Source organism: Microtus pennsylvanicus, chromosome 15 (assembly GCF_037038515.1).
Source record: "Microtus pennsylvanicus isolate mMicPen1 chromosome 15, mMicPen1.hap1, whole genome shotgun sequence".
Taxonomy (NCBI): Eukaryota; Metazoa; Chordata; class Mammalia; order Rodentia; family Cricetidae; genus Microtus; species Microtus pennsylvanicus.
In genome coordinates this window covers 21254534-21280897 of record NC_134593.1, presented here as the reverse complement: position 1 = coordinate 21280897, position 26364 = coordinate 21254534, and the positions used below count along the sequence as shown (strand labels likewise).

At 38.4% G+C, this 26364-nt stretch overlaps 1 protein-coding gene across 1 annotated transcript in view; it reads left to right on the top strand.

The window, feature by feature from the left end:
• The window catches only part of Kpna3 (karyopherin subunit alpha 3), a 69867-nt gene that overhangs the window by 29331 nt on the left and 14172 nt on the right, over positions 1 to 26364 (top strand). The window contains exons 2-10 of the mRNA XM_075950237.1: positions 411 to 455; positions 11969 to 12058; positions 12243 to 12272; positions 12366 to 12418; positions 12541 to 12636; positions 16525 to 16610; positions 19196 to 19282; positions 19631 to 19800; positions 20911 to 20955. Coding sequence (XP_075806352.1) covers positions 411 to 455; positions 11969 to 12058; positions 12243 to 12272; positions 12366 to 12418; positions 12541 to 12636; positions 16525 to 16610; positions 19196 to 19282; positions 19631 to 19800; positions 20911 to 20955 — 702 coding nt within the window. The remainder of the gene's footprint in view (positions 1 to 410; positions 456 to 11968; positions 12059 to 12242; positions 12273 to 12365; positions 12419 to 12540; positions 12637 to 16524; positions 16611 to 19195; positions 19283 to 19630; positions 19801 to 20910; positions 20956 to 26364) is intronic.

Below are 26364 nucleotides of genomic sequence, written 5' to 3'. Positions count from 1 at the left end.
GAATAGGAGGAGTTTGAATTTAAGGCCAGCCTAGGTTATGTAGTGAGATCCTGTCTTAAAAACAAACAGATTAAATAAATAATAGTTTTTAATTTTTAAGATTAAATTTGGGAGCTGAAGAGATGACTTAATAGTTAGGGGCTTTGGCTGCTCTTGCAGAAGATACAGGTTCAATTCCTGACATCACCTGGTGGCTCGCATTCTTCTGTAGTCCTAGGAGATTCAGTGCCCTCTTCTGGCCTCTGTGCACTGTATACATGTGATACAGAGACATATATTCAGGTAAACGTACATATAAAATAAACCTCAAAAACTTTTAAGAAAATTAAGTTGATTCTTAAAAAGAAACAATTTGCATATTAGTAGTACTAATACTTTGATACTAATGTGATCTTTATTTTTATTTGTAGACAATGCGAAGACACAGAAATGAAGTGACAGTTGAACTCCGGAAGGTAAGGGGAATGTGCATCTCAAGAAATGAGTTAAGGTATTGTTCTGGTTGGGGATGTGACACCTCATTCCTGTGATCACAACACTGGGGGAAGTAAAGGATGAAAGATTGAGGACAAGGGTCATCTACTACATAGCAAGTTTAAGGTCAGGCTCGGCTACATGAAACCCTATCTCAAAAAACTGGTACACAGAGCAAGGGGTAATTTTTTTCTATGTGAAAATTGTGTATAACTTGAATTATGAAAATACTTTGGCCCACCAGTAATCCCTAAAACCACTCAGTACAGCCACACCAGGGCTGCCAAGGTGGCTCGGCATGTAGAGGCACTTTTTGTACGGTAGAAGGAGAGAACCCACTCCACAAGTTGTCCTAATTTTCACACATCCTTCGTAGTACACGTTCTCACACACATACCGTATATAAACACACAGTAGTACTAATAAATAAAAATTCATATAACTAAATAGTTCATAATTCTATACAGTCAGCATCTATTTTACTAAGGCTTCTGGGTGTTTTGAGAAACACTGTGTCACTGTTAAAATTCCACAACATTTAAGGAAGATGCTCTCTTAATCCTCTCTGGTCTGTGTATGGTAGGTGCCCTCCCTATTTCCACGACCTACAATAGGAGAAAACTTATTTGTTGCTAACTGAATGCAGGTGGTGTCAAGATTATTTTCTTTCATTTTATTTGGAAGAGTTTAGAGAGTTACCTTGGTCTGAATAAGAATGGATCCCATAGGCTCATATTTTAATGCTTATGGGAGTGATACTAGGAAGTGTAGCCTTGTTGGAGGAAGTGTGTCACCGGGAGTGAGCTTTGGGGTTTCAAGTGCCCAAGCCAGGCCCAGTGGCTCTCTTCCTGCTGCCTGCTGATCCAGATGTAGAAGTCAGCTACCTCTCCAGCACCATGTCTGCCTGCACGCCTCCATGCTTCCTGCCATGATGATAACAAATTAAACTTCTAAACTTTACGTCAGCCCCAATTAAATGTTTTCCTTTACAAGAGTTGCTGTGGTCATGCTGTCTCTCCACAGCAATAGATAGAATTTGACTAAGACAGTTATCTTCACCAGATTCTATTTTGATGTGAACCTATTTTATAGGAATTTAAATTGCCAACCAAGAAAGTATATTTATTTCTCTATATACTTGTGTTTTCTAAGAATATATTTGGAACTTACTTCAAATCTTGGTATCTTAAATTAGATCCTTTTTCTGGATTAACTCATTCCTAAAACTCCTTTCTCTGTTAGATTAACATTATGAAGCTTTTCAGTCTTAAAGAAAAAAAAAATGTGTCTATATGTACTGTTTACCTGACTTGTGGTTCCTGTTATGTGAACCCTTGTTTCCATTTTATCTCCTTACTCTCCTCTCTGTTAAGTCTGTATGCAGATGTTATACAAGTGATTCTCAGACATCTATACTTCTGGTTTCTCTCATGTGGACAGTTACATAGGAATTAAATATTTTAGCTCAAGTCATTAGCTGACAAATGACAAAACTTTTAACCATGATGCTGTAATATGTCCGAGTGTAAATGTTCAAGGAATAATATTTATAAGTTGAGAACTAACTTAAAACTTGTTACTGCTATTTCCCACTTTGATACATTATATTAAACTTACGATCTGTTTTTGTTGGTTGATCAGTTAGGTAAGCTAATGTGAGACAAATTAAGGTCTTAGTGTAAGAAATCACTAAATGCCTCATTTGCCTGATCAGATTCATTGTTTGTATCAGTTAGTTGTTTCTCTTCTTAAAATGTTTCTTTTAAAAAATACTCTATATTGTAGATCAGTGAGGTGGCTCACCAGGTAAGGGCACTTGCACCAAGTTTGATAACTTGAGTTTGATCCCCAGAACCTATCTAAATGTGGAAGGAAAGAACTAGCTCTCTCTCAGCCTGTCCTTTGATCTCCACCTGAGCACAATGGCATGTACATATACCCTCTACACACAGAGTATTACAAATTGAACTGAATGTGGTAGCCTATACCCATAATCCCAGTGCTTGTAAGGTTGAGACAGAATTGCCCTAAGTTCAAGGTTAGCCCGAGTTTGTGAAACACCTATCTCAGAAAACCTCAAAAGAATAAATCGACTGTCTTAGTGTTCTATTGTTGTAAAGAGACACCATGACCATGGGGCTTGCTTACAGTTTCAGATGTTTAGTTCACTGTCAGCGTGGCAAGAAGCATAGGCACATAGGCAGACGTGGTGCTGAAGAGTATTCTACATCCTGGTATGCAGGAAGAAGAGAGAGCCACTGGGTTTGACTTGGGCTTCTGAAACCTCAAAGCCCATCCCCCCACTGACACACTTTCTCTATCAAGGCCACATCTACTATAACAAGGCTGCACCTCTTAATCCTTTCAAATGGTTCCACTCCTTAAACATTCAAATATATGAGCCTATGGGGGACATTTTTATTTAAACCACTACAACAGTCTTGCCTTGAACTTTCTCTATATTTGCAAGGTATACAGGAAAAATTGTAAGATTATATTGGTTAGTTGGGCAAAGCATTTTGCAAAATCTAATGCCCATTTCTGGTTAAATGACTAAACACCTGCAGAATGAGAGGAATTATCACATTTGATGAAGAGCAACCACAAACTTCGTACTTAGTGGTGAGAAACTGAAATCTTTCCCTAAGATTTGTAGGCAAGGATCCATTCTCACTGCTGTTAATTATTATACTGTTAGAAGTTCTAATCGATGCCAGAAGAGAAGGAAGGTAAGAAGAAAAGCAAGGAAAAGATAGCTTTGTCCATGTCAAGACAGTCTGTATGGGAAAAATCCTAAAATACTCACTTTTAAGGCTTCTGGGGCTGAGAAAGTAAATGCATTGGTAGTAGAGTGCTTACTAGCCTGTAAGAAGCCCCATGTTCTACCCCAGCTCCACATAAACCAGTTGTGATGCCTACCAGTGATCCTAGCTCTTTAGGGTAAGGCTGTCACAGCCATCTTCAGCTACATAGCAAGTTTAAGGGTTAGCCTGTGAATATATGAGACCCTATCCGTAACTGGTCTTTGTACTGCCAGCTCACAAATAACGACACAGAGACTTTTTATTAAGTATGAAAGCTTGGTCTTAGCTTAGACTTGTCCCAACTAGCTCTTGAAACTTAACCCATTTATATTAATCTATATTCTGCCACATGGCTAGTTACTTTTCTTCAGTACTGTGCATCTTACTTCCTCCACATCTCCCTTGTGAATCTCCACCTCTCAGATCCTGCTCCAGAATTTCTGTCTCTCCCCGAAAGTCCCACCAATCCTTTCCTGCCCAACTATTGGCCATTCAGCTCTTTATTAAACCAATCAGAAGGTACCTTAGGCCAGTGAGGTTAAACAGAAACACACCTTCACACAGTCTAATAAAAGATTATCCCAACACCTATCTCAAAAAAAATAGATATTACAAGATCTAGACTGTAAATGAATTTGATAAGCATAACGTTCATAAAAGTAAAAATCAGCATAAATACCAACAACATGCAGAAACAGGATTAAAAACAGTACCATTTATAGTAACCCCAACGAAATGAAAATAGAGGAGGTGGCAAGATGGCTCAGTGGTTAAGGCATTTATTGGCAAGTCTGATGACCTAAGTTTGATTTTTCAGGATGCAGATGGTGGAATGAGAGAAGCAACTCCTGTGTATTGTCCTCTGATCTCCACACCTGTATTGGTACACACACAGACAGACACACACAAATACATAATGAAAACATGTAGAAGTTCTATATACTGAAAACTATAACATGCTATTGAAAGGAAGGAAGATTTATGTAAACAGAGTTAAGTATACTATATTCAGACTGGAAATCTCAACACAGTGAAGATTCTATCCCATATGGATCTGTTGGTTTAATATATTATCTAGCAAGAATTTTTATAGACACTGGAAAGCTAATTTTAAAATGTACTCTAGGATAGCTAATACAGTCTTGGCAAAAAAGGAAAAGGAAACAGGAATTGGTTTTCTCATTGTGGAAGCTTATAGTATATAGTGAATAGTAACCAATACTTTACTACTATTAGGACAGTTCCACAGATCATGGAACAGAGGTAAACTCTGAAATAGACCCAAGTCCCCTGTAGATTTCTTGCTTATTTATGTATTTAATGGTTCTATGAATTGAACCTAGGGAGCACATGTTAAGCCTCTGCCACCAGCCTTAGTCCCCAGCTGATTTTTGGTAACAGTACAAACCATTTCAATGGAAGATGGATACCCTTCTCATCAAGGGGCACCAAACAACTGAACACCTATATAGCACCTCAGGTTGTTGGAGTGGTGGCTCAGTGGTTAAGAGCACCCGCTGTTCTTCTAGATGATCTTGAGTCTCAGCACCCACGTGGTACATCATAGCCATCTGTAACTACAGCCCCAAAACATTAGATGCCCTCTTCTGGCCTCTGGGAATCAGGCGCATGCATGGTACATAAACATAATATGCAAGTAAAGCATTTATATAAATAATAATATTTTAAAAAACAACAAAAATATACCTCAATCCAGACATCATACTATATGCAAAATTCAGACTCAGGTAATACATTTAAACATAAAAGTATAAAATTTGTAGAAAAAATAAAGGAAATGTTCATAATCTAGGGCCAGACATAGACTTATGAGTAGGTTACAAAATCATAATCTATAAAAAGACAAGCTGTGGGTGAGTCTCTGGCCTTTCCATCCACACTTCCCCAACCTAATAAATCTAGCCCATTTCCCACATCCAGTACTGGCCACCCCACTTGTTCTTGAAGCACCTTCTAGGCTTCCACTCAAACATGCCCTACCTACTACCACCCTCAGGCCCCTTCTGCACCAAATCCAACCTTTTTACCCTGCCAGAACTTTTCCTTACTTTTCTAGGATCTAGCCAGGTAAGTTTCCCTGACCTCCACATATAGTACCTTGGTCTAGTCTAGCCTCACCTGCCTGTGCCATGCTAATCTCTAGGCTTCTTCCAGGACTCTTCCTAACTGTCCCCTAGCCTATAGGTCCTTTCTATTTCACACCCAACCTTTCCACCCACACTCTAGGCATGGGCCAGGAAGCACATCCTGTACACCAGCCCAGTCCCCTTTGTCCATTCATTTAACTTCATTCTACCTGAGCCATTTGCAACCTCAAGGCCCAACCTACCCATATATCCCTCGTCTGCTCTTATCAATGTTATACTCAGAACTAACAACAACCGAAAGGTCCACATGCTCATATCTCATTGCAAAAATACCAACCGTATGACAGATCAAGCCAATGTCATCTCTCTGAAACTTAATAGACATGTTTTCCAGCGAGAATTACCTTGGTGAGCCCAGAACTCAGACTTCATTTAAAAGCACAATCATAAACTTTATCAGAGAATTCAAGGAATTTAAAGAATATTTAAAGAAACAATTTAGTGAAATTAAGGTGAAAGAACTTAGGGAAAATAAAGGACTGATGCCCAAGAAAACACAAATGCAAGACTGGTCGAAATGACAAAAACAATTCAGGATTGGAGAATGGGATTTAATAAGAAGATAGAAATATTAAAGAGACTCAAGCTGAGATGGTAATGGAATTGAACAAACTGGTGTGGTAATGGAATTGAATCAACTAGAAAACTCAAGGAAAGCCTTCAAAGTAAAATGAATCAAGCAAAAGAAAGAATACCAGTACTCTTAGAAGATAGAATGTCAGGAATGGAAGATAAAGTAGAAGGTCTAGATCAAATAAGTAAGGAATTTGAAAAAAAATTTAAAATAACAAGGGAAATGTTGGGACATACAGGAGATGTGAGCCACCGTGGAGAACATTAAATCTTTGAATTAGCGTCATAGATGAGGGAGAAGAATCAGTTCAAAGTCAGCGACACAGAACAAAATTTCAACAAAATCATGGAAGAAAACTTTCCCAAACTAAGGAAAGACACATCCACACAGACAATAGACAAGATCAACAAGAAAACAAAAGGGGACAAACAGAAACGAAGGAAATAGTGAGTTGTGATGACATGCTTAAAATAACTTTATTTCATCAAGGTAGAAAATCTCAAAGAAATGGATAAAATTTTTGATACATAACACTACCAAAATTAAATCAAGATTAGATAAGCAACTTAAACAGATCTACAAACTCGAGTGAAATAAGAGCAGTAATTAAAAGTCTCCCAACCAAAGCCAACCCAGGACCAGATGGATTCAGTGTAGAAAGACAAAAACCGTCTGATTGCATTATTAGATGCAGAAGGGGTTTGATAAAACCCAATATCCTGTCGTGATAAAATTCCTGGAGACTAGGGATATAAAGGACATATGTCAACATAATAAAGGTCATTTATAGCATCACTGCCAGCATCAACCTAAATGGAGAAAAAAATAAGAAAGGAAGAAGTCCAAATATCTTTGTATTCAGATGATGTGATCATATACATAAATGATTCTGAAAACTCTTGACACTAAACTTCCACAGCTGATAAACACCTTCAGCAAATGCAAAGAAAAACGAACATCCTTAACAGTAGCTTTCCAATAAATAAACGACAAATGGATTGAGAGATAAATCAGAAACACAATATCTTTAACAATAGCCTCAAAAGTTTTTTGTGGGGGGTAACTAACCAAACATATGGTAGATTTGTATAATAAAAACTTTAAGACATTAAAGAAAGAAGTGGAAAGACTAGAATGGGAAAATCAAATGTGGGGAAGGGAAGAGGGGGAAGGAAGGAGACGGAAGAGGGACAACCACACTAAGGACCATTTGAGGTGCTGTATGAAAAACCACTACAGTAGAGGCTTTTAAAACCTGTTTATGAATGAAATCTAAATGATGTCACCATGTAGCAGGGGAGACAAAGCCCCAACGAGACATTTCTTGCAGCCAAATGAAACCTTTGCTGGAAATGGTTGCATCTAATTGAGTTATTGGCTAAGGGAACCTATGGAAATCCCCAAACTACCAATGTGATTTCTAACGCTGTTGATTTTTCTCCACAAACTGATGGTGAGGCCCTGTTGCTGAAGGCAGCAACTACATAACTCATTGTACAGAAAAATTGAGCTGGTGCCTACCTAGAACCTTCACCCCTATGGACTAGAGTTCATCGTACTGGAAGTAACTGTATATTACCAGAGGGAAAGATACACACAGCCCAGCTACAAACGTTCAGTCTACAGCAGTGACCTGCCTGTAGGATGTGCTGGTGCAGTGGTGTGGCGAACAAGTTGTGGGAGTAACAACCACAATGGATTGAAGTCCTTTTTCATGAGATGGAGACCATGCTGACACTGCCCAAGAACCTGAGACTAGATAGGTTCTAGACCCAAGGGGGTACCAGATACCACTGTCTGCTAAAGGAATGTAGCAATAAAATGACTGCTAATGATATTCTGCTATACCCAAGCTTTCTCTTGCGGTTGATGGAGACAAATTCAGAGACCTACAACTGGACAGTGTGTATAAAGTGAGAGACTTTGGACATGTTGTCCTAAATGGGATGTCTTTGTCAAATACTTCCCTTCAGGTCTCATGAAACTTGATGGAAGAATAGGCAGAAAGATTTTAAGAATCAGTGGGGATGGGAAATACCAAGGAAACAAGGCCTTCTAGACACAGCAGGATTGACACACATATGAACTCAGACCATGGCAGCAGCTACAGGGCCTGCATAGGTTTAAGTCAGATGGGGTTTTCAGTACTGAGAGTGTAAGTGGACAGAAGTTCCCATTCCTAATACAGAAAGCCATCTCCAGTTGTTAACTGCTTGCAAAGGAAAAATTGGTTTTTTCCAATGGAGTTCCTCTGGGTATGCAGATCAAACTTAAGGGTAGGCCCTTGTCTAGCAACAGATAGCCAACACAAAACAAACACAATGGCGTTTAACTTAATGCTTTGCCTAGTGCCCCCAGATTTAACTTAATGCTTTGCCTAGTGCCCCCAGATTTTTTGCTTATATTCTGTCATTTCCTATTTTGTGTTTTAATGGAATGTCTGTGTGTGTGAATGGGAATGTCCCTGCAGCTGTGTTTCTTGCGCTATTTCTTTGGTTTTGTTTTGTTTTGTTGTATTCTGATTTGTTTTTTTAGAAAATTTTTTTAGATGCCTGTCTTCCTTCCTTCCTTCCTTCCTTCCTTCCTTCCTTCCTTCCTTCCTTCCTTCCTTCCTTCCTTCCTTCCTTCCTTCCTTCCGTGTGTTTGCGTGTCTGTGTGTGTATGTGTGTGTGTGTGTGTGTTTTGAGACAGGGTCTCTATATATCTTTGGGTGTCCTGGAACTCACTGTGCAGACCAGGCTTCTCTGGAACTCAAGCGATCTACTTGCCTCAGCCTCCAGAGTACTTAGTTTACTACCTCTTGGTTACTGATATCCTAAAAGGATCACATGATTCCTTGGAGAAATGTTCCAAGGAATTTAGGGTTGGCAAGGTAGTGCAGATTTTACACCTAGCCTGTTATGAACCATGAGGAAGGAAAGAGACAACGCTTACAGGTTCCAAAGATTTGAATAATTCACCAAATAAGCCGGTCTCTGATTGATTAGAGCTGCAGGACAAGTATTCGGGAGCCTTGTTCTCCTGACAGCACCACGCAGGAGCAAAAATGGGGCTTATAAGCACACAAATTACAAGCATTAAGAAATGCTAAGGTACAGTTACAATTTTCACCAATCAGTCAAAGCTTAGGAACTTTGCTTATATGAACTGATTGATATACAATGCAAGCCTTTCAGTTCAACCAATCAGTTTCATTTGTTCTCTGTGTTGTCAGGAGCAGCCATGGTGTTTCTAAAGAACTAAAGATGCATAACGACTATTTCTAGAAAGTTTAGGGGAGGAGGTTGATTGGCAATTGGAAAGTTCTCCACTTTTATGAAACAAAAACTACCACGGGAGCACTAGATGAGACAGTTCCAGAAAATATGCTTGTCAGCTACTTCCACTTGGGAGAGGAAGAGTAATTAAATGACATCTTTATAAACTGAGTCCAAGAATTAAAAGGGTAGTTTCACATTGAAAAGTGGGTTTCACATTTGCGGAAGAAGGTGGAAGGTTGATACAAAAGGAACACGATTTAGTGAATTAAACATCATAATTGAAAAGAAACGTAACAGTTTAGGTATAGAAAGGTGGTTTGTCCAGTGTGGTGGCACACACCTTTATTCTAGTGTCCGAAGGCAGAGGGAGGCACATCAGAGTCTGAGGCTGGATTGATAGGGATAGCAAATTTCAGGCCAGTGAGGACTACCTAGCGAGGCACTGTCTATCCAAATGAAAAGTATAGGAAGCTTTTCCCTAAGTACATAAGGGTGCACCTATGAAAGCAGACATGTTGTTTATGATGAAAAGTGCTATTCTGTGACAGGGATCTATTTTTATCCTGGAATAGTAGGAGTGATAAATGGAGTAAGATTCCTGAGAGATTTGGGCGCCTAACTTCTCAGGGGCTGAGAAGCTGAAGTGAACCAGGATGAAGATAGAAGGGATCAGGGTTAGAATAGTTTGGGGAAACATCATGACCAAAGCAACTTGGGGGAAAGAGGGTTTATTTCATCTTCTAGCTTGTAGTCAGTCATGTAGGCAAGTTGGCAGGAACTGAAGTGGAGGCCATGGAAGAGGGCTGATAATTACTGGCTTGCCCCTTGTGCTTGTTCCTCCTGCTTTCCTAGAGCACCTAGACTACCAGCCGAGGGTAGCGTTGCTAGCAGTGACTCTTCCATATCAACCATCAATCAAGACAATGCCTCTCACTTGCCTCCAGACAGATCTTATGGGGGGTATTTTCTTAACTGAGAGTCCATCTATCTTGTGTCAAGTTGACAAAAGGGAAAAAAAAAACTAGCCAGGATGATAGTTGTGCTGAAAGTTAATTTATTTAAACTTGTAAATGGAGTTATAGTTTTTGGGAAGCAATTTCAGGTTTGTAGTTTGAAACTTAAAATTGCAAGAAATACAAAATATAAAAACCACTGTACATGCTTGTGGCACATAGCTTCCTTGGATTGTTAGCACTTTTCCATGTTTGCTTTCTTTTATTTATATATTAGATACACATGTATTTTTTTCTTTGAACCAACTACAAATAATGGCAGGATTTTCTATTACCTTTAGTATCCATAGAAAGAGACTTTTCTGTGTAATAGTACACTTATCAGGTTAACATAGGATTACATCTTCTAATCAGTAGAGTAGACTCAGAATTTGCAAATTGTAAGTCAAAGAGCCTATCCAAGATCACATACTGCGTTTCCTGTAGTGACTTCATCTTGGAAGCATGCAGGCTTTATTATTGTTATTATTAAGTGGTAGTTTAGGGTTTTTCTGGTTTTTCTAAAGTTATTTAGTTTGATTAGGAATAATGCCAACGGGATATTTTTTTTTTTCTTTTTCCCTGCATCAGACCAGGGAGCACACAGAGTTAACTTGTCCTTTACTGTTGGTAGCACGTTTTGTCATTTGGCCAAAAATACCATCTGAGATCTGCATGTATGGCTTAGTTGTAGAGTGCTTGCCCAGCATGTACAAAGCCCCAGGTTCTGTCCATAGTAACTGCCTCACACCAAATAAACATAACAGAACAAAAAACCAGAGAGCGCCACCCACCGTTGTTTTCACTATACCTTCATATATATCCATCAGGGGCTTTGCCGTCTGTGAGGTACTGTAGTTTAAAAGGTAGCTACTGTTGGTTATTTGTGTAGTTACTAAGGAAGAATGATGACTATATAGACGTCATTGTGTTTGCATGTGCTGGCTTGTACATAGAACAGAAGTTAGTGTTATGCACATGTGTATGTAGTTTTCATTTTCTATTCTGAATGTTGCCATGAATATTAAGGATATTTAAATAACTTTTCTTCAGAATTGAAAAGATCCACAAATATTGGGTACCAGAAGTTTATTCAAATTTTAAGTTAAAAATTTATTGCTGTTAAATAATACTTGAAATGGCATAGTTAACATTCTGAACAATTTGGGTGTCATGAAATGTTAGATAGGAGGAACTCTTGTTTGTAAAATTTAGGTAGCAAGGGTTTAATCTGGGCTGGCAAGATGGTCAGTCAGTCAAAGTACCTGCAGCACAAGCCTGACCACCTTCATTCAATTCCTGGTATCCATAAGAGCAGAAGAGAAAACTGAATCCCAAAAGTGTTTCTCTGACCTCTTCCATACATGGCACTGTGGCTAATTCATACGACATTTAATAATTTCTTATGCCCCCCAACTTGCAACTAGGCATTAATACTTATCCTAAGATCTTCTTAATAAATTGCTTTAGGCAGCTGTTAGCAAGCAGTAGGTGGATGGAAACTGCTTGATGCATAGTTCTGTACCTCAACCCTTAGAGTGTTGGTCAGAACACTTGGTGCTTAAAGAGCTGGGGGTGGAGATGACACAGAAACAGTGGAATTAAACAAGTTCATTGTTAATTAATTCGGCACCAAATACAATTTTATTAACAACAGCCTTCATGAGCTCTTAAACATTTATCTATTACCTTTCAGAACAAAAGAGATGAACACTTACTGAAAAAGAGAAATGTTCCCCAGGAAGAAAGCTTAGAGGATTCAGATGTCGATGCTGATTTTAAAGCAGTAAGTCTTGCCCTTGTTTTTATAATGTGTCTGTAAATACTTTCGTCATGACCAGGGGATGTTATTTTCAAATTTAACAAAAATCAGATAGTGATAATTACAAGGCATAGTAATTCATAACCAGATAGACTAATAAATAGTTTTGTTAATATTCTCTGCTAAACTATCTTTCTTTCTTTTTAAGCAAAATGTAACACTAGAAGCTATATTGCAGGTAAGTTATTAATTTAATACTACCATTCTGAAATGGTTTTAAATAAGTTTTTTTTTTTTTATAAATGTCTGAAATATACACTTGTTGTTGCAGAATGCTACAAGTGATAACCCTGTAGTCCAGTTGAGTGCTGTCCAGGCAGCGAGGTAAGAGCTGATCCACACCTTATGGTGTTGGAGCTGACTGTGCAGAAGTGGGGAAGTAGAGTATATTTATGTTCATAATTTGAGAGCTACAACAAATATTAATCTTATATTTCTTTTTATAGGAAACTATTATCCAGTGACAGAAATCCACCAATTGATGACCTAATAAAGTCTGGGATTTTACCAATTCTAGTCAAATGTCTAGAAAGGGATGATAAGTAAGTCTGGATTTGTCTGCTCACTTTTTCCAGTTAATTTAAATTTAAAATTGGTATTTTACTAAATGGTTTGGTGGTGGTTTACTCTCACTGAGCTTGGATTTGTTTTGTTTTGAGGTACTGTAGAAAAAACTCAGGCCTTGAGCAGGTGCTATATATTCTTTATATATATATATATATATAGCAGGTGCTATACTCTTTAAATTGTCATACATTTCTACGTAATTTTCTTATTCTCTGATGGTATTTAAACATCACAAATAGTATTTGAGGCACCATTTGCTTATGATTCTATATATAGATTAGCCTCATGACTAGTCAGCATGAATGATGTCCAGAACCATGTGGCTCTTCCTTACCCTGGGAATAGACCCGCAGATCACCGATCCTCTGGGTAGTACACTCCAGCCATGGTTAGTTGTCCCGTATCATGCGAGGGAGTGCTGCTTACCCAGAAGAGAAGGGAGGGCAGTCCATTTGTACATAGACATTTCTCAGGGCTATGCATTAAGCTCCTTCAGTTTGAATTAACTTGGTTTGAACCCCATAATTCTTTAAAACAAATACTATTTTTGCATCTAGAACATATGGCCTGAAAAAGTTATTTTGCTAAATATCCAAGAAAGTTTTAGTTGATTAAATAAAAATAAAAGTGCTGCCGATAAGGACTTTTTGTATTTGCAAACACCTTATGCTTCCACAGTAGCTGCAATCCTCCCTCTACCGCTAGGCCTTAACTGTGTCTGTTAATGCGTTGAAGATAACCTCAGCAAACATTAAAATGCAATGATGGTGCTATAGGGAATGAAAACAAAGCCACTTCCTTTTAGATTAACTTGACAAAGAGTAAGCCCAAATTTCTATTTCCAATATTCTTCCTGTGTCTTTCATCTATCTGTATACTGTGGTTGCTGGCCCATCTGTAATCTACCTCTTGTATGGGTCTGATTTGTCCCTGTTGCCTGTCTGATCTATATGTGTCTGAATATGCCCCTATCCTTGTGTCTGTTCCTAACAAATGACTTTTGCTCTGTATTGGTCAGCACAGAAAACAGGGAGTTGAGAAAGGGATGGGGAATTCAACTAACTCAGGCAAACAATACTGCAAACACATGATCAAGCTATATCCACAAATTGTTTTCAACATTTATGGTGGATATTTGTCATATAAGGTTGCTTCTAAATCTGTCTGGTGTTTTCAGCAAGTGATATCACACACACACACACACACACACACACACACACACACACACACACACACAATTCTGGGTCAGGAGCATGGAGGAATACTAAGATTAAAGCTATGCATTAGCTTAAGTTGTAAAAGTTGCTGATTGCATGAACAATCCAAGGCCTAGTAAGGCTGGTTACATTGTTCTGGTTACATTGTTCTCTTAAAGGCAAATTAAATTTAAAGACACAGAACTCCTAGAAGGCTAGCTGGTTAAGTACACTGTCTTAAGTGATCTCAGGGGGGATTATCAATTGAGCTGTGAGGTCTGGAAAGTCTCAGTCTCTTTGGGATTAAGAGATACTTTGATTAAGATGTGTCACTATACTTAACACCTTAAAAAAACTGCCGTATATTTTCCATAGCAGAAAGTAAAGATAACTTTTATTCCAGCTGTTTAAAAGATTAAATTCCATCTTACATTTGCCAGCAAGGCTCCTTTTTTGTTCTTGGTTCCTGGCTCTGGTCCTTCCATTCCTGTCTATTTGATATAGCCTTTGTGGCATAGGTTTGTGGGAGTGTGTCTAGGAAACAAACAAACAAAAAATAGGACAAAATATAAACAACTTAATGAATAATTTCAGAGCCATCGCCCAAGTCATGAATAGAAAATTGCCAGTGCTTTTAGATAATGACTTTATGGTTTCTCATGGAAAGCTGTGTTACAGTGTAAAAGGCATGTTAGACGTCAGAGCCATAGAGATCCTGGTCTAAATCTAGACTTGTTATTGACCAGAATCCAACTGACTTTTGATCCTCAGTCATCCCATCTGTAAAAATTAGGTGGCTGTGAGAAAATGTACACAGTTTAAACAAAATATTCTACATTGTTTATTTGCTTCATCAGCTGTTTTTATATCTTTTCTCTCTCTTCTTTGTTCCCATATGACCCTTTAGAAGACTTTCCTTGGCCTTGAAATTTTACTTTTTGTATCTTCCCATTTTCCATTCATGGCCCCCGTTTCCAGTGTTTCCTAAGTTCTCCACAGGAGTTTGCTAATTCCTCCCATTCTAGTTAGGGAAGTCTAGATTGTTTGTTGCTTCCTGTTACAGCATCCTGTTAACGTCCACTCCCCAGTCTGCCTTTCCTACCTTTTCATTCCCTGCTTTCTGCCAGAATTGATCCGGTCAGCTCCGTCTGCTCCGTTTTCTACTTGCTCTTTATGGCATGTAACAGTTATTTTCCATCTGCACTGCTGCTAAAGCCGATCATTTGTTTTCCTTACTTCCATGTTTGTATAGAGATTTTTCTTCTCATTCCCTAGTTTTGAGCTCATTTCTTTTTTATTTTATATTTTTGGCTATATGCCTTCCTATTCCACTATTTCTGACATTATATTCTTCTATCTTTGTTACTTCTTTTTAACAGACCTCTCCTGTAGAAGCCTTTAACCTCTTTTATCCATTTTACATGCTGTTGACTCTGACTCTGACCCCCATCCTCCTACTCCCCTACTGGATCCTTATACCAGGCAGGCAGTACTCTGCCACTGGACTGTATCTCTAGCTGTTGTTTCTGTTTTTACTTTTGAGTTGTAGTTTTGTTCATTGACCTGGGCAGGCCATTTTGAATTTCTCTGTAGCTCAGGCAGTCCATGAACTTATCATTCTCTCCCTGCCCCTCTCTTGCTTGTATCTAAAATTGCACCTGTTTTTATTTTTTCCATTACTTTCCTTTCTTCTGATTGTCAGTCTCTCTCTCTCTCTCTCTCTCTCTCTCTCTCTCTCTCTCTGTCTCTCTCTCTGTCTCTCTCTCTGTGTCTCTCTCTGTCTCTCTGTCTCTCTCTCTCTCTCTCTCTCTCTCTCTCTCTCTCTCTCTCTCTCTCTCACTTTCCTTTCTTTCTACAGGGTCTTCATTGTGTAGCCCTGGCTCACTTGGAGCTTACTATGTGGACCAGGCTAGCTTCCAATTCACAAAGTTGCACTTGTCTCCCAAATGCTGGGATTAAAGGTGTGTGTCACTATGCCTGGCTTTACTCTTCTCAGCAGAATAAATTTCAAGTTGTGAACCCTAGAATATTTGAGATAGTCACCATATCCCACCAACATTTACGTGATCACAGTTTTATTTTTGTTCATCCTTAACTTCAGCATTCTAGCCCCATTTCTTGTTGTCCATACATATCATCCCACCCATGATACCCTTTTTAGCATAGAGTGTCAGTGCCTGCCGATTAAATTAAAATTTAGAACAGTGAACTTGATTTTTACTTTGTTAGATCTTCCATGACGGTCTCAGATCATAATGCTTTAGCTGTAGAACTATACAGGCTTTAATAACTACAGTTAGTAATGTAACCCAAATGATAGTGTACTCAGGTGAGGGTCCCAGTTGTGAGTAGTCTGGAGGGCGCAGCTGGTATTGACCTGATGCGAGAACTTGGGCTAGTACAGTGATAGTGGGTTACTCTCTAAGGCTAGGAATGTTGAGGAAGAGTCATGAGACATAATTGGCTAAGTATTGCAACCATCAGTGGACATAAAGAAGGCAGGTTTGCAGTAACTGAGAAGCGGTCAGATGCTTAGGTAGAGGTGGCAGCCAGTGATGAATAGAACAAGTGAAATTGAAAGATCGGGTATGATGCTTGTGTAGATTTGAGGCTTATAAGTTAAGGTGATAGTTCCATGTCTAAAAGGATTATTTTGTTTTTTAACAGTCCTTCATTACAGTTTGAAGCTGCTTGGGCACTAACTAATATAGCATCAGGAACCTCTGCACAGACTCAAGCTGTTGTACAGTCTAGTAAGTCAAATCTTTCTTTTTTAATGATGACACAGGGTTTTATACTAAAGACTGAATTTCATCTTAGAATATTTTAAAGTTACAGTATAAGTTTTTATGTTACTTTAATGATTTCTTTTCCTTCAGTATTAAACTGTCATAAAATAATTCTTACTTTGGACCCAAAAAGAAAATGGACTATTATCTTTCAGGGTGGAGACTATCCCCTAATAAGGACTGAAAAGTCTTGTTTTAAATACTACTTTCTGAGTGTGCTGAGTAGCTTAAGCCTTTTCATGTTATGGCATATACTTCTTTTGGGGGGTGGGCAGGGCAGGGTCTTGCTGTGTAGCCAGGTCTGTCTTTGAGCTTTCTGTATAGTCCCCAGCTGACCTTACACTCAGGATACTCCTGCTTTAGTGTTATAAGTTCTGGGATTACAGGTTTACACCTGGTTTATATATACTAGTTAAAAAATTGTTTTTGAATTGTAAGATAGGTCTGTATCATGAATACTGATATTGGGGTTCAACCTAAAAACCAGAAAAGCAAAAACAGCCAAGTCACTAAAAGTCTTACCTTTACCAAGGCTGGGTGACCGCAGATTTATTCCCTCTAGTGCTGGGATTAAGGGCACCACCTGGATTTGTTTCTGCATTGATCTTGTGTAGCCTAGGGTGGCCTTGAACTCAGAGACTTTCATCTGACTTTATGTCTCCCAAATCCTGGGATTAAGGTTGTGTGTCACCGTTGCCTGACCTCTAGTGGCTTTAGCTTTGCCTCTGGTCATAAATAATATGCCACTACACACATCCTCACTGTGTAGCCTTGGCTAACTTGAAACTTGTTATATAGACCAGGGTGGCCTTAAAGAAATCAACCTGCCCCTACCTCCCGAGTGCTGGGATTAAAGACACGCGCCACCACTGCCTGGCTATGAACAAGTTTTTAATAGAAACTAGGAAGTAAGGTTAACTACAGCGTTTGATTTTCATTATAAACAATTTATCAGTGGTGGAAATGTAAATGCTTTGAATATTAGTTTTTAAAAGCTCCTCATGGAGTTTACCATGTGTCCCCAGTTCTACACCTAGATGAAATGGAGAGAGAAAGCATACAGTGATTGGTGCACAGGTGACAGGTGTTCACAGCAGCATCAGTCATAGTGATTCAGAAGTCCTCTATTATTAATGCATCAATAAAATGTGTGCAACAGAATACTGTTTAACAGTCTAGAAGAAGAAAGCATCTGTACCCGTAACATTAGAGGCGCACTTAAAAGTCACATAGTGGGGGCTGGAGAGATGGCTCAGTGGTTAAGAGCATTGCCTGCTCTTTCAAAGGTCCTGAGTTCATTCCCAGCAACCACATGTGTTCACAACCATCTGTAATGAGATTTAGTGCCCTCTTCTGACCTGCAGGGATACATGCAGGCAGAACACTGTATAAGTAATAAATAAATCTTTAACCTGGCGGTGGTGGTGCACGCCTTTAATCCCAGCACTCGGGAGGCAGAGGCAGGCGGATCTCTGTGAGTTCGAGACCAGCCTGGTCTACAAGAGCTAGTTCCAGGACAGGCTCCAAAACCACAGAGAAACCCTGTCTCGAAAAACCAAAAAAAAAAAAAAAAAAAAAAAAGTCACATAATGAAAGAAATCAGTATGTGTGATTCTCTGAAATATATAAACAGAAAAGGCAGCTATTTAATGTTTGCCTGGTTCTTGGGTTCTGAATAATAGAAGAGTAAGTGGTTAGTGATTGCTAGAGATTGGAAAGCTCTTCGAGGGTTGATGAACATGTAGTTCTGCAAAAGTGCTAAAAAGTAATATATACTTACCAGTGATACATTCTTTTAAAGTATGAAATTTTTTTTTTTTTTAACAAAAAGGCCTAGTAAGTTTTAGTAGTGTACAGGTAAAGCCTAAATATCCTGGAGCTGGCACTAGAGTAGAAAGTTTAAGAAAAGGTGAACTATCTTGAGGTTGGTTATGGTGATAATGTGTAGGGTTTAATGGAATAAGAAATTTAGAGACTAGAGAGGTGTTAAGATCACTGCCTGCTCTCCCAGGGAATCCTTTCCCAGCACACACATACATAGAAGCTCGCAGCAATCTTTAACTCTAGTTCTAGGGCATCAAACACCCTCTTCTGGCTTCCACAGACACTTCTGGTACACAGATATACATGTACGCCAAACACCCATACACATAAAAATGAAGATAGAAAGAATAAGAAATATGGTTATTTTACATTACTTGGTAAATCTAGTTAGTTGGTTCTGAGGAATTTTATTGAAAATAAGTATGATGATTTCAGGATACATGTTTGGGATGGGAACTTAAAAAATTAAATATAGGGAAGATTTTGTGCTTTTTTTTTTTAGTTGATGGCATAGTAGTATGCTTTGGGCTCTGTTTGGTACTTTATTGTTCAAGTATTACCAGGTTAAAAGTACTAAAATTAGTTATTTTTATGTATCCTTGCCCTGTTTATACAGTGAACTGTAGTTGGACAGCTATAGTGTGTCTGACCTGTGACTACTTTATTGACTTGCTTGGGTAGAAATCTGTGACCATGTCAGATAACTGAGTTTTTATTACACACAGATGCAGTGCCCCTTTTTCTGCGACTCCTCCATTCCCCACATCAGAATGTCTGTGAACAAGCGGTGTGGGCTTTGGGAAACATTATAGGTAAGCTGAATTTGGGTTTGAAAAGGCTTTAGTTGAGAATCTTAAATTAACTTTTTTTCCTACATTGGCATAGCCATTACACACTATGTTTCCTCTGAATTTCATATGAGTTGACTGTATTCATAAACATTTATAAGGTGGTTCTTAAGTGTAAAAGGAATATATAATTTGTGTTGGTAGTGGTTAAATTTGTGTTCCCCAAATCAAAATCATGGAAAGCAGCACTTGATGTCTGACTATGGTGAGGAAACATAGAGCATCAGTGTCCCAACATGAGCCATTGCACACATTTCAGACTTTCCCATCCTGATTGTAATTTTTTTTTAAATACAATTTTCATTTCTGTAGGTGATGGTCCTCAATGTAGAGATTATGTCATATCACTGGGAGTTGTCAAACCTCTTCTGTCCTTCATCAATCCCTCCATTCCCATCACCTTCCTTCGGAACGTCACATGGGTCATTGTCAATCTCTGCAGGAATAAGGACCCCCCACCGCCTATGGAGACAGTTCAGGAGGTAAATGCAGAATTGTAAAGGCGAGATGGCTTATCTCCCTGATTATGCTTTAGGTATTCATGCACAGGAAATATATAATGAGCATATACTGACTTTATTGAAAATTCTTCTGTTTTTAAGTATAACGTACCATATGTCAGAGTTAAGTGCTATACAGTAGCAAGAAGAATGCCAGTCCATTTAATGTATTTTTTCATGACTGTTTCCATGAAGAGAAAACATAAATTCAAATAAGTGGGGAGGGAGGAAGTCCTGTTTTGCTGTACTACTTTTTGGATTTAATGCTAAGAAATATGCAAATAATTTGAGTTAATTTGCATTCAGTCCATTGAATTCTGAAAAAATTGGTGTTCTTAGAAATGTGCTCTACTTTAAAATTTAAAAATCCTTTAAAACCTTTATTGGCTCTACTGTTTAGAGAGTCATTGACTCTGTATCTTTATAAGCTGTGTCTTTATCTAGTGTCTATTCTTAGTGTGAGTGCCTAACAGCCATTACTCAGTTGCTCCACGTTTGTAGAAGATCTGTTAGACCCAGGGGTCAGCAAACAAACCCTCTACCTTGTACTGGTTGTAATTGTTTTTGTTTTTGTTTCTTGAGACAGGGTTTCTCTGTGTAACAGTCCTAGCTCTTGTAGACCAGGCTGGTCTCAAATTCACAGAGATCCACCTGCCTCTGCCTCCTAAGTGCTGGGATTAAAGGCGTGCGCCACCACTGCCCAGCTGGTTGTAATTTTCCTGACTAAAGTTAGTGTTTTACTCCAGCATCTTATTGAATAAAAATTTAGACGATGATGACTGTGAAAGGAAATTTCTTGTAACTACAATGTATTCCTGTATGCTAACATCTCCATTCTTCTCACCTGACATTTTATGCCATAAATAAGGTTTCTGAAAATAGTTGACTTTCTTTTAAGGAGTATTAATCTTTGTTAGATTTATTTGGATCTTTTAAACATTTGAAATACGTTTTTGATTTTCAAATTGAATTTATTAAATTAGATATTCAAACAAATTTCACACTTTAAGTAGTTACTGTTTTTTGTGTCATTATTTGTTTTTATAAAGACATTTCCATCAACTAGCATGACTGTTTATCTTCTTTCCTCAGATTTTGCCAGCTCTATGTGTTCTCATATACCACACGGACATAAATGTGAGTGAAGTGGTGTCACTGTGGGGTTTGTCTCTTGATGCTGCCAGAAGGGTTTTCTAAAAGCAGTGCTAAAGAATAGTGGGTGAGGGGGGGGCTGGAGAATGAGAGTAAGTTTAAATCAGATTGATGTAACTTTTGTTTTTAGTCTTCCAGCAAGTATGCTGATTTGTTGGTCCCTGAAGTGATTCAGAACAGCAATCTCTTTCTGTGGTTTCACTTTCCAAAGTTTTAGTCACCTGTAGTCAGTTGCAGTCTTAAAATATTAAACGAACAGCTTTAGAATAATTTATTAATATATTTAAAATAATTTTGTAGTATATGCCTATCTTTGCTCTATTTTATCATTAGTTTTTGTCAATTTATTAATCTGCCTAATTTGTGAATTAAACTATCTAATATCTATGAATAAGAAAACACATACATCTATCTATATATGTAAGTATTTCTGTGCTGTGCTGTAGCACAGTAGGCATCCATGTGGGTATTAGAGACCCACGGGGTCTGCTGTAGTGAATTTTAAAGCACAATTAGGTTGTCGGATGCTGCTAGTTCATTTCCCTACTGCCCTGACTCGAAATAATCACACAGAAACTATATTATTTGCAATACTGTTTGGCCAATAGCTTAAGCACATTTCTGGCTAATTCTTCTATCTTAAAATAACCCATTCCTCTTATTTTGTATTTTACCATGAGGCTTGTGGCCTACTAGCAAGGTTCCAGTCGGTGGTTCTTTCTCTTCTGGCTGCTCCATGGCTTCTCACTGACTTCTCCTACTCTCTCTCCATATCTCTTTTAGCCTTGCTATCTTCTGCTAAGTCATTGGCTGAAAGCAGCTTCTTTATTAATCAGTAAAAGCAACACATATACAGAAGAACTTCCCACACCACAACTATCTATAAAATGGTAAAAATTTTATGAACCATTATGGTCATAATAAATAATTGCCATGACAGAATTAAAGCTAGGTCCATGATCTATACCATGATCTCACAAACACACAACGTGGTGTAAAAAGAAACAAGAAAGTATAATAGAGAAATAGCCAGAGTACTAACTATGGAAGTCCATATGATTTTATTTGACAACTTTAAAAGTAACACCAAGGAAGTAACATATGCAGTGAACAATATAAGAGCCGTGTGTGGTGGTTTGCACCTGTAATCCTTCTGCTTGGGAGGGAGAGAAGGAGCAGGAGTTCAAGGCCAGCCTGAGTTAGTGAGATCTTATCCCAAAAGAAAACAAAACCCACAACAAAATAAAGTACTTCTAGCATTGTAAGTACAAGGTAATTATGGCAGGAGTGGTCAAGATGATGCCTATCTTTGGTTTAAAATGTATAGAAGACTATTTTTTGCACTTGCCATAATATATGTCAACTTGTTTAATTTATAAAGTCCTATGAGATGGTATTTCTAAGTTATAGAGTTGACTAGTAGGTTTTGTTTTTGTTTGTTTGTTTTTGTTTTTGTCAGGTTGAACATCATTTCAGGAACACCAGGAAGGGTATTGAGAACTTGAATACCTTGAGGTTTTAGAGAGTACAAGTAGACAGTGACTCAAAAGTTTGATGGGAGTTTATCTACAGTCTTGGGTCCTGTGTTTAGAAACTTTGGGCTTTGCATGGTAATGAGTAAGGTTTATAGAAGGTTTTCAGATGGATAAGTGAGAATTGATACTTGTAATAGACAGCTAAGAAAATGTATGACTTATAGTAGGGAAGTTTTAAGTAAGCAGAACTATTTTCTTAAAATAGATTTGAAGTTGATGAAAACTTGAACACAGCTAATAGGCACAGCTAAGGAAAGGAAAGTGACCAGAATTATAGAACTTTTTCTGTGAGTATTTTCCAGCATAGATTAAAAATTTGCAGAATATGAGGGACTGATAAAAACCTGGACATTGAATAAGATTTCATAGGAAAGGCTGTATTCTAGAAAGTGCTAAAATTCAGCCCGAAATTCTTTGTGTTTGAAGTTTAGAAGCAAGGGAGGAAAAACCAACAAAGTGGTGTAAGTATAACAGATATTAGATCACAGACCCTGTGGCTGTCTCCCTCTCTCCCTGAAATCTACTGTCCACTTCTTAGACCAAAGTACTGACAGACACCTGCTATGTCTCAGGCCTGGGGTGAAAGTAAACCTCCTACTGGCCACCCCAGTGGGAAGTTGGTAAGAAAGCAGCCTTAGCACCCTTCGCTAGCAACTGCAAGAGAAGCTTGTGGTCCTGCCTAGTGCCTGCCTGTGTGCACAGGCCCCACCAAAGTGGGTCACATGATAGGAAGTCTGTCCGCTCTCTGGCAACCTATAAGAATCAGAAACTCCCTTGTTAAGGCTCCATGCTTCAGAACCCCTGTCATTTGTCCTTTAACTCTCCTACTGAGACTCCTTTGGGAACTAAAGCAGGGAGGCTGCCTTTGTTCAAGGTCCCATCATGATCGCCTGTGCTCTGTCCCTTCTAATGCATTCCCACTTCAACGCTCAATTAAGTGTGCATGCACGCGTGCGTGCGCACACACACACCATTTGTGGTTGTGAAACTTTCTTGTTCTCTTTCCTAGTTAGCAAAACTAGTTCTGAAAGACATTCTTATGTTAGCTCCTTTCATGAACCTGCTATTTTTTTTCCCTTTAAATCAGAGCAATAAACACATAAAATTAGAATTGATAAAGGCAGAGATCAGATTATAGGTCATACAGGGCCTTGGATAAAATATTAAGACTCATAGTCTTTTTATATTGGTGATAGCAAAATTAGGAATTAGTAGTCGAAATTATTCTGAATTCACATTTTGTAAGGAAAGTACAGATTTTAGGGAATTGTAGAGTTATAGGCAGATTGGTAGTGCATTTTTGGTAGACACAGGAGAAAATTAGCCAATGCTAAAGCTGAGGATTGGGAAATATGAAAGTGTGGGAGACTTTAAGTATGCTTAGATTGAAAGTTTGCTGCATTTCATATGTGTGATGAGAGAAAAGAAATGAGGAATACCAGGTTTCTTACTTATATTTTAGGATGTGTATGGCAGCACAACTATCAGCAGGAAGGGGTCCATGGCACCAGGATGTGTGAGATGGTAACTAGTGAGAAAGAAGGCGGTCAGATGGGATTATGGGAAGTTAGATGGATTTATACCATTAGTAGTCTGTTATGAGGCATCAGAAATCAAACCACACCTACTGTGGAAGATCGCAGGACAATCCAGAGAGCCAGTTTGTTTATGTGTTTTGTTGCTGGAAGTTAATTTGCGATTGTAATGCTAGAGTATCTGGCTTTCTCACCTGTTTGAATGTGTTCGTGGACAATGCAGTGTCACATAACATCTCACACCAGCCTAGCCTCTTTTACTAGTAATGTAAGGAAAGTTATCAATATTAGCAGATCATTTATGTGCCAAGACTTGGTATTTAGTGACAGAGGACTTGGGCGCCCCAAAGACCACTTTGCGCTTGATGACTTAGTAGAATGACTCATGACTCAGAAAGCTGTTCACACTCATGCTTGTCATTACCCATCAAAAGGATACACCAGGATACAAAGTTCAATATAGGTTACAAATCTAGAGCCCCTGTTGGCTGTTTCTTTGTTGGTTTGATCTCCTGGTTACTGAAAGTAGTGTGTTAAATTTCCTAATTGCTAGGCATTGGTGGCAGATGCCTGTAATCCCAACACTGGCAGCTAAAGGGAGGAGGATAAGGAATTTAAGGCCAGCCTTAGAGACCCTGTCTAAAAAAACAGTAACAGAGGCAGGGCAGTGGTGCCTCACACATTTAATCCCAGCACTCGGGAGGCAGAGACAGGCAGATCTCAGAGTTCCAGACCAGCCTGGTCTACAGAGAGAGTTTCAGGACAGCCACAGTGGTTACACAGAAAACCCTGTCTCAACAAACCAAAAAAGAAAAAAAAAACAAAAAAACAGTAACAGAACAAACTTCTCCAGCTTTTTGAAGTATTCTTGTATATTATCTATTTTATAATGACAGTTGCAGTATTATTTGGTGAATAGACATTTGTATCTTTATTAGTTTCATGTCATAAAGTATCTTTTGCATTGATTCTTAGCTACTGTTCTCTTACCAGAATTGCAACCTCTCCTTTCTTTTTCTTGTTTATTTGGTATAGGTATGCCCTTAGTTGTAGAGTTGGCTTTTATTTAAGAAGCTAATTGAGGGCTCCACGCAGGATGTTGCTTGCCTCGTGCAGACAAAGCCCTGTGTGCAACCCTAACACAAGAGTTAATTTTAATCCTATAATCATCTAATATGCTTATATGCTTTATTCTAGCAGCTATCTGTATATTTACCTCTTTTTAAATACCTTTCCTTTATTCCAGTTGCCTGTGCAGTGATCAATGAGCTTATTTTTGCTTCATCTCTGTTTTTGCATCTATAGATTTAAGTTGTTTGCACAGTTGGGGGCATTTTCCTCCATTATGCACATTTTTCTTCAGCTCTACCTTTTTTTTTTTTAATAAATAGCTTAAATATTTTATTTGTCAGCAGCTAAGGTTGTTAATCCTTATAACGAAAATATACGAAGAATAATGTTACAGTTTTTGGTTAGAATTTAAGTCAGACATTCATTAATATGGAATCTTCAAATGTAAATACCCCAGAAATGTCTATAAGACATCTGGTCTAATAACTGTCTTTGAATATCACTTTACTTCGGAAGGTTTTGGCAAACAGTTGAATGAAAGCTCAAGAGTTTTCCAAAATTAGTCGTAATTAATAGAACTATTCTGTATTCAAAACTAAAACAATTTTAATAAAACTTTCCCTTCAAAAACAACAGTAAAGGAAACAAGGCATTTTGTAAAGTGTGGTCCTGAACAATCACAGTAAAAATAAATGTATACTTAACTCCCACCTCCTCAACACAGAGGTGGCTCGCAGTCTTGGGAGCAAGGCTGTTTCCAACTCTTTGTCCTGGGACTCTTGATGACTCAGATATCAGCTTTGTTGTTGTACTGCAAGCTCCTTGGCTTTGCTCCTTTCAGGTTTTTGGGTTTGTTGTTGTTAATACTGTTACTTAATGTCTTAGTGTTCTGTAGCTGTGAAGAGACACCACGACCACAGCAACTCTTTAAATGGAAAACAATTAATTGAGGCCTGCTTACAGTTTTGAGGTTTAGTTCATTGTCAGCATGGTGGGGAGCATAGTAGCGTGCAGGTAAACATGGTGCTAAAGAAGAATCCTCAGATGGCAGTATGAAAGAGATACTTAGGCTTTTGAAACCCCAAAACCCACCCTCACTGACTTTGTTCCTCCAACAAGGTCACACCCACTTCAACAAAGCCATACCTCCTAATCCTTCAAAAGCATTGCCGTTCCCTGATGACTAATCATTCAGATATACAAGCTTATTGGGGGAACCATTCTGTTTCAAGCCATCACAGTCCACTCTCTGG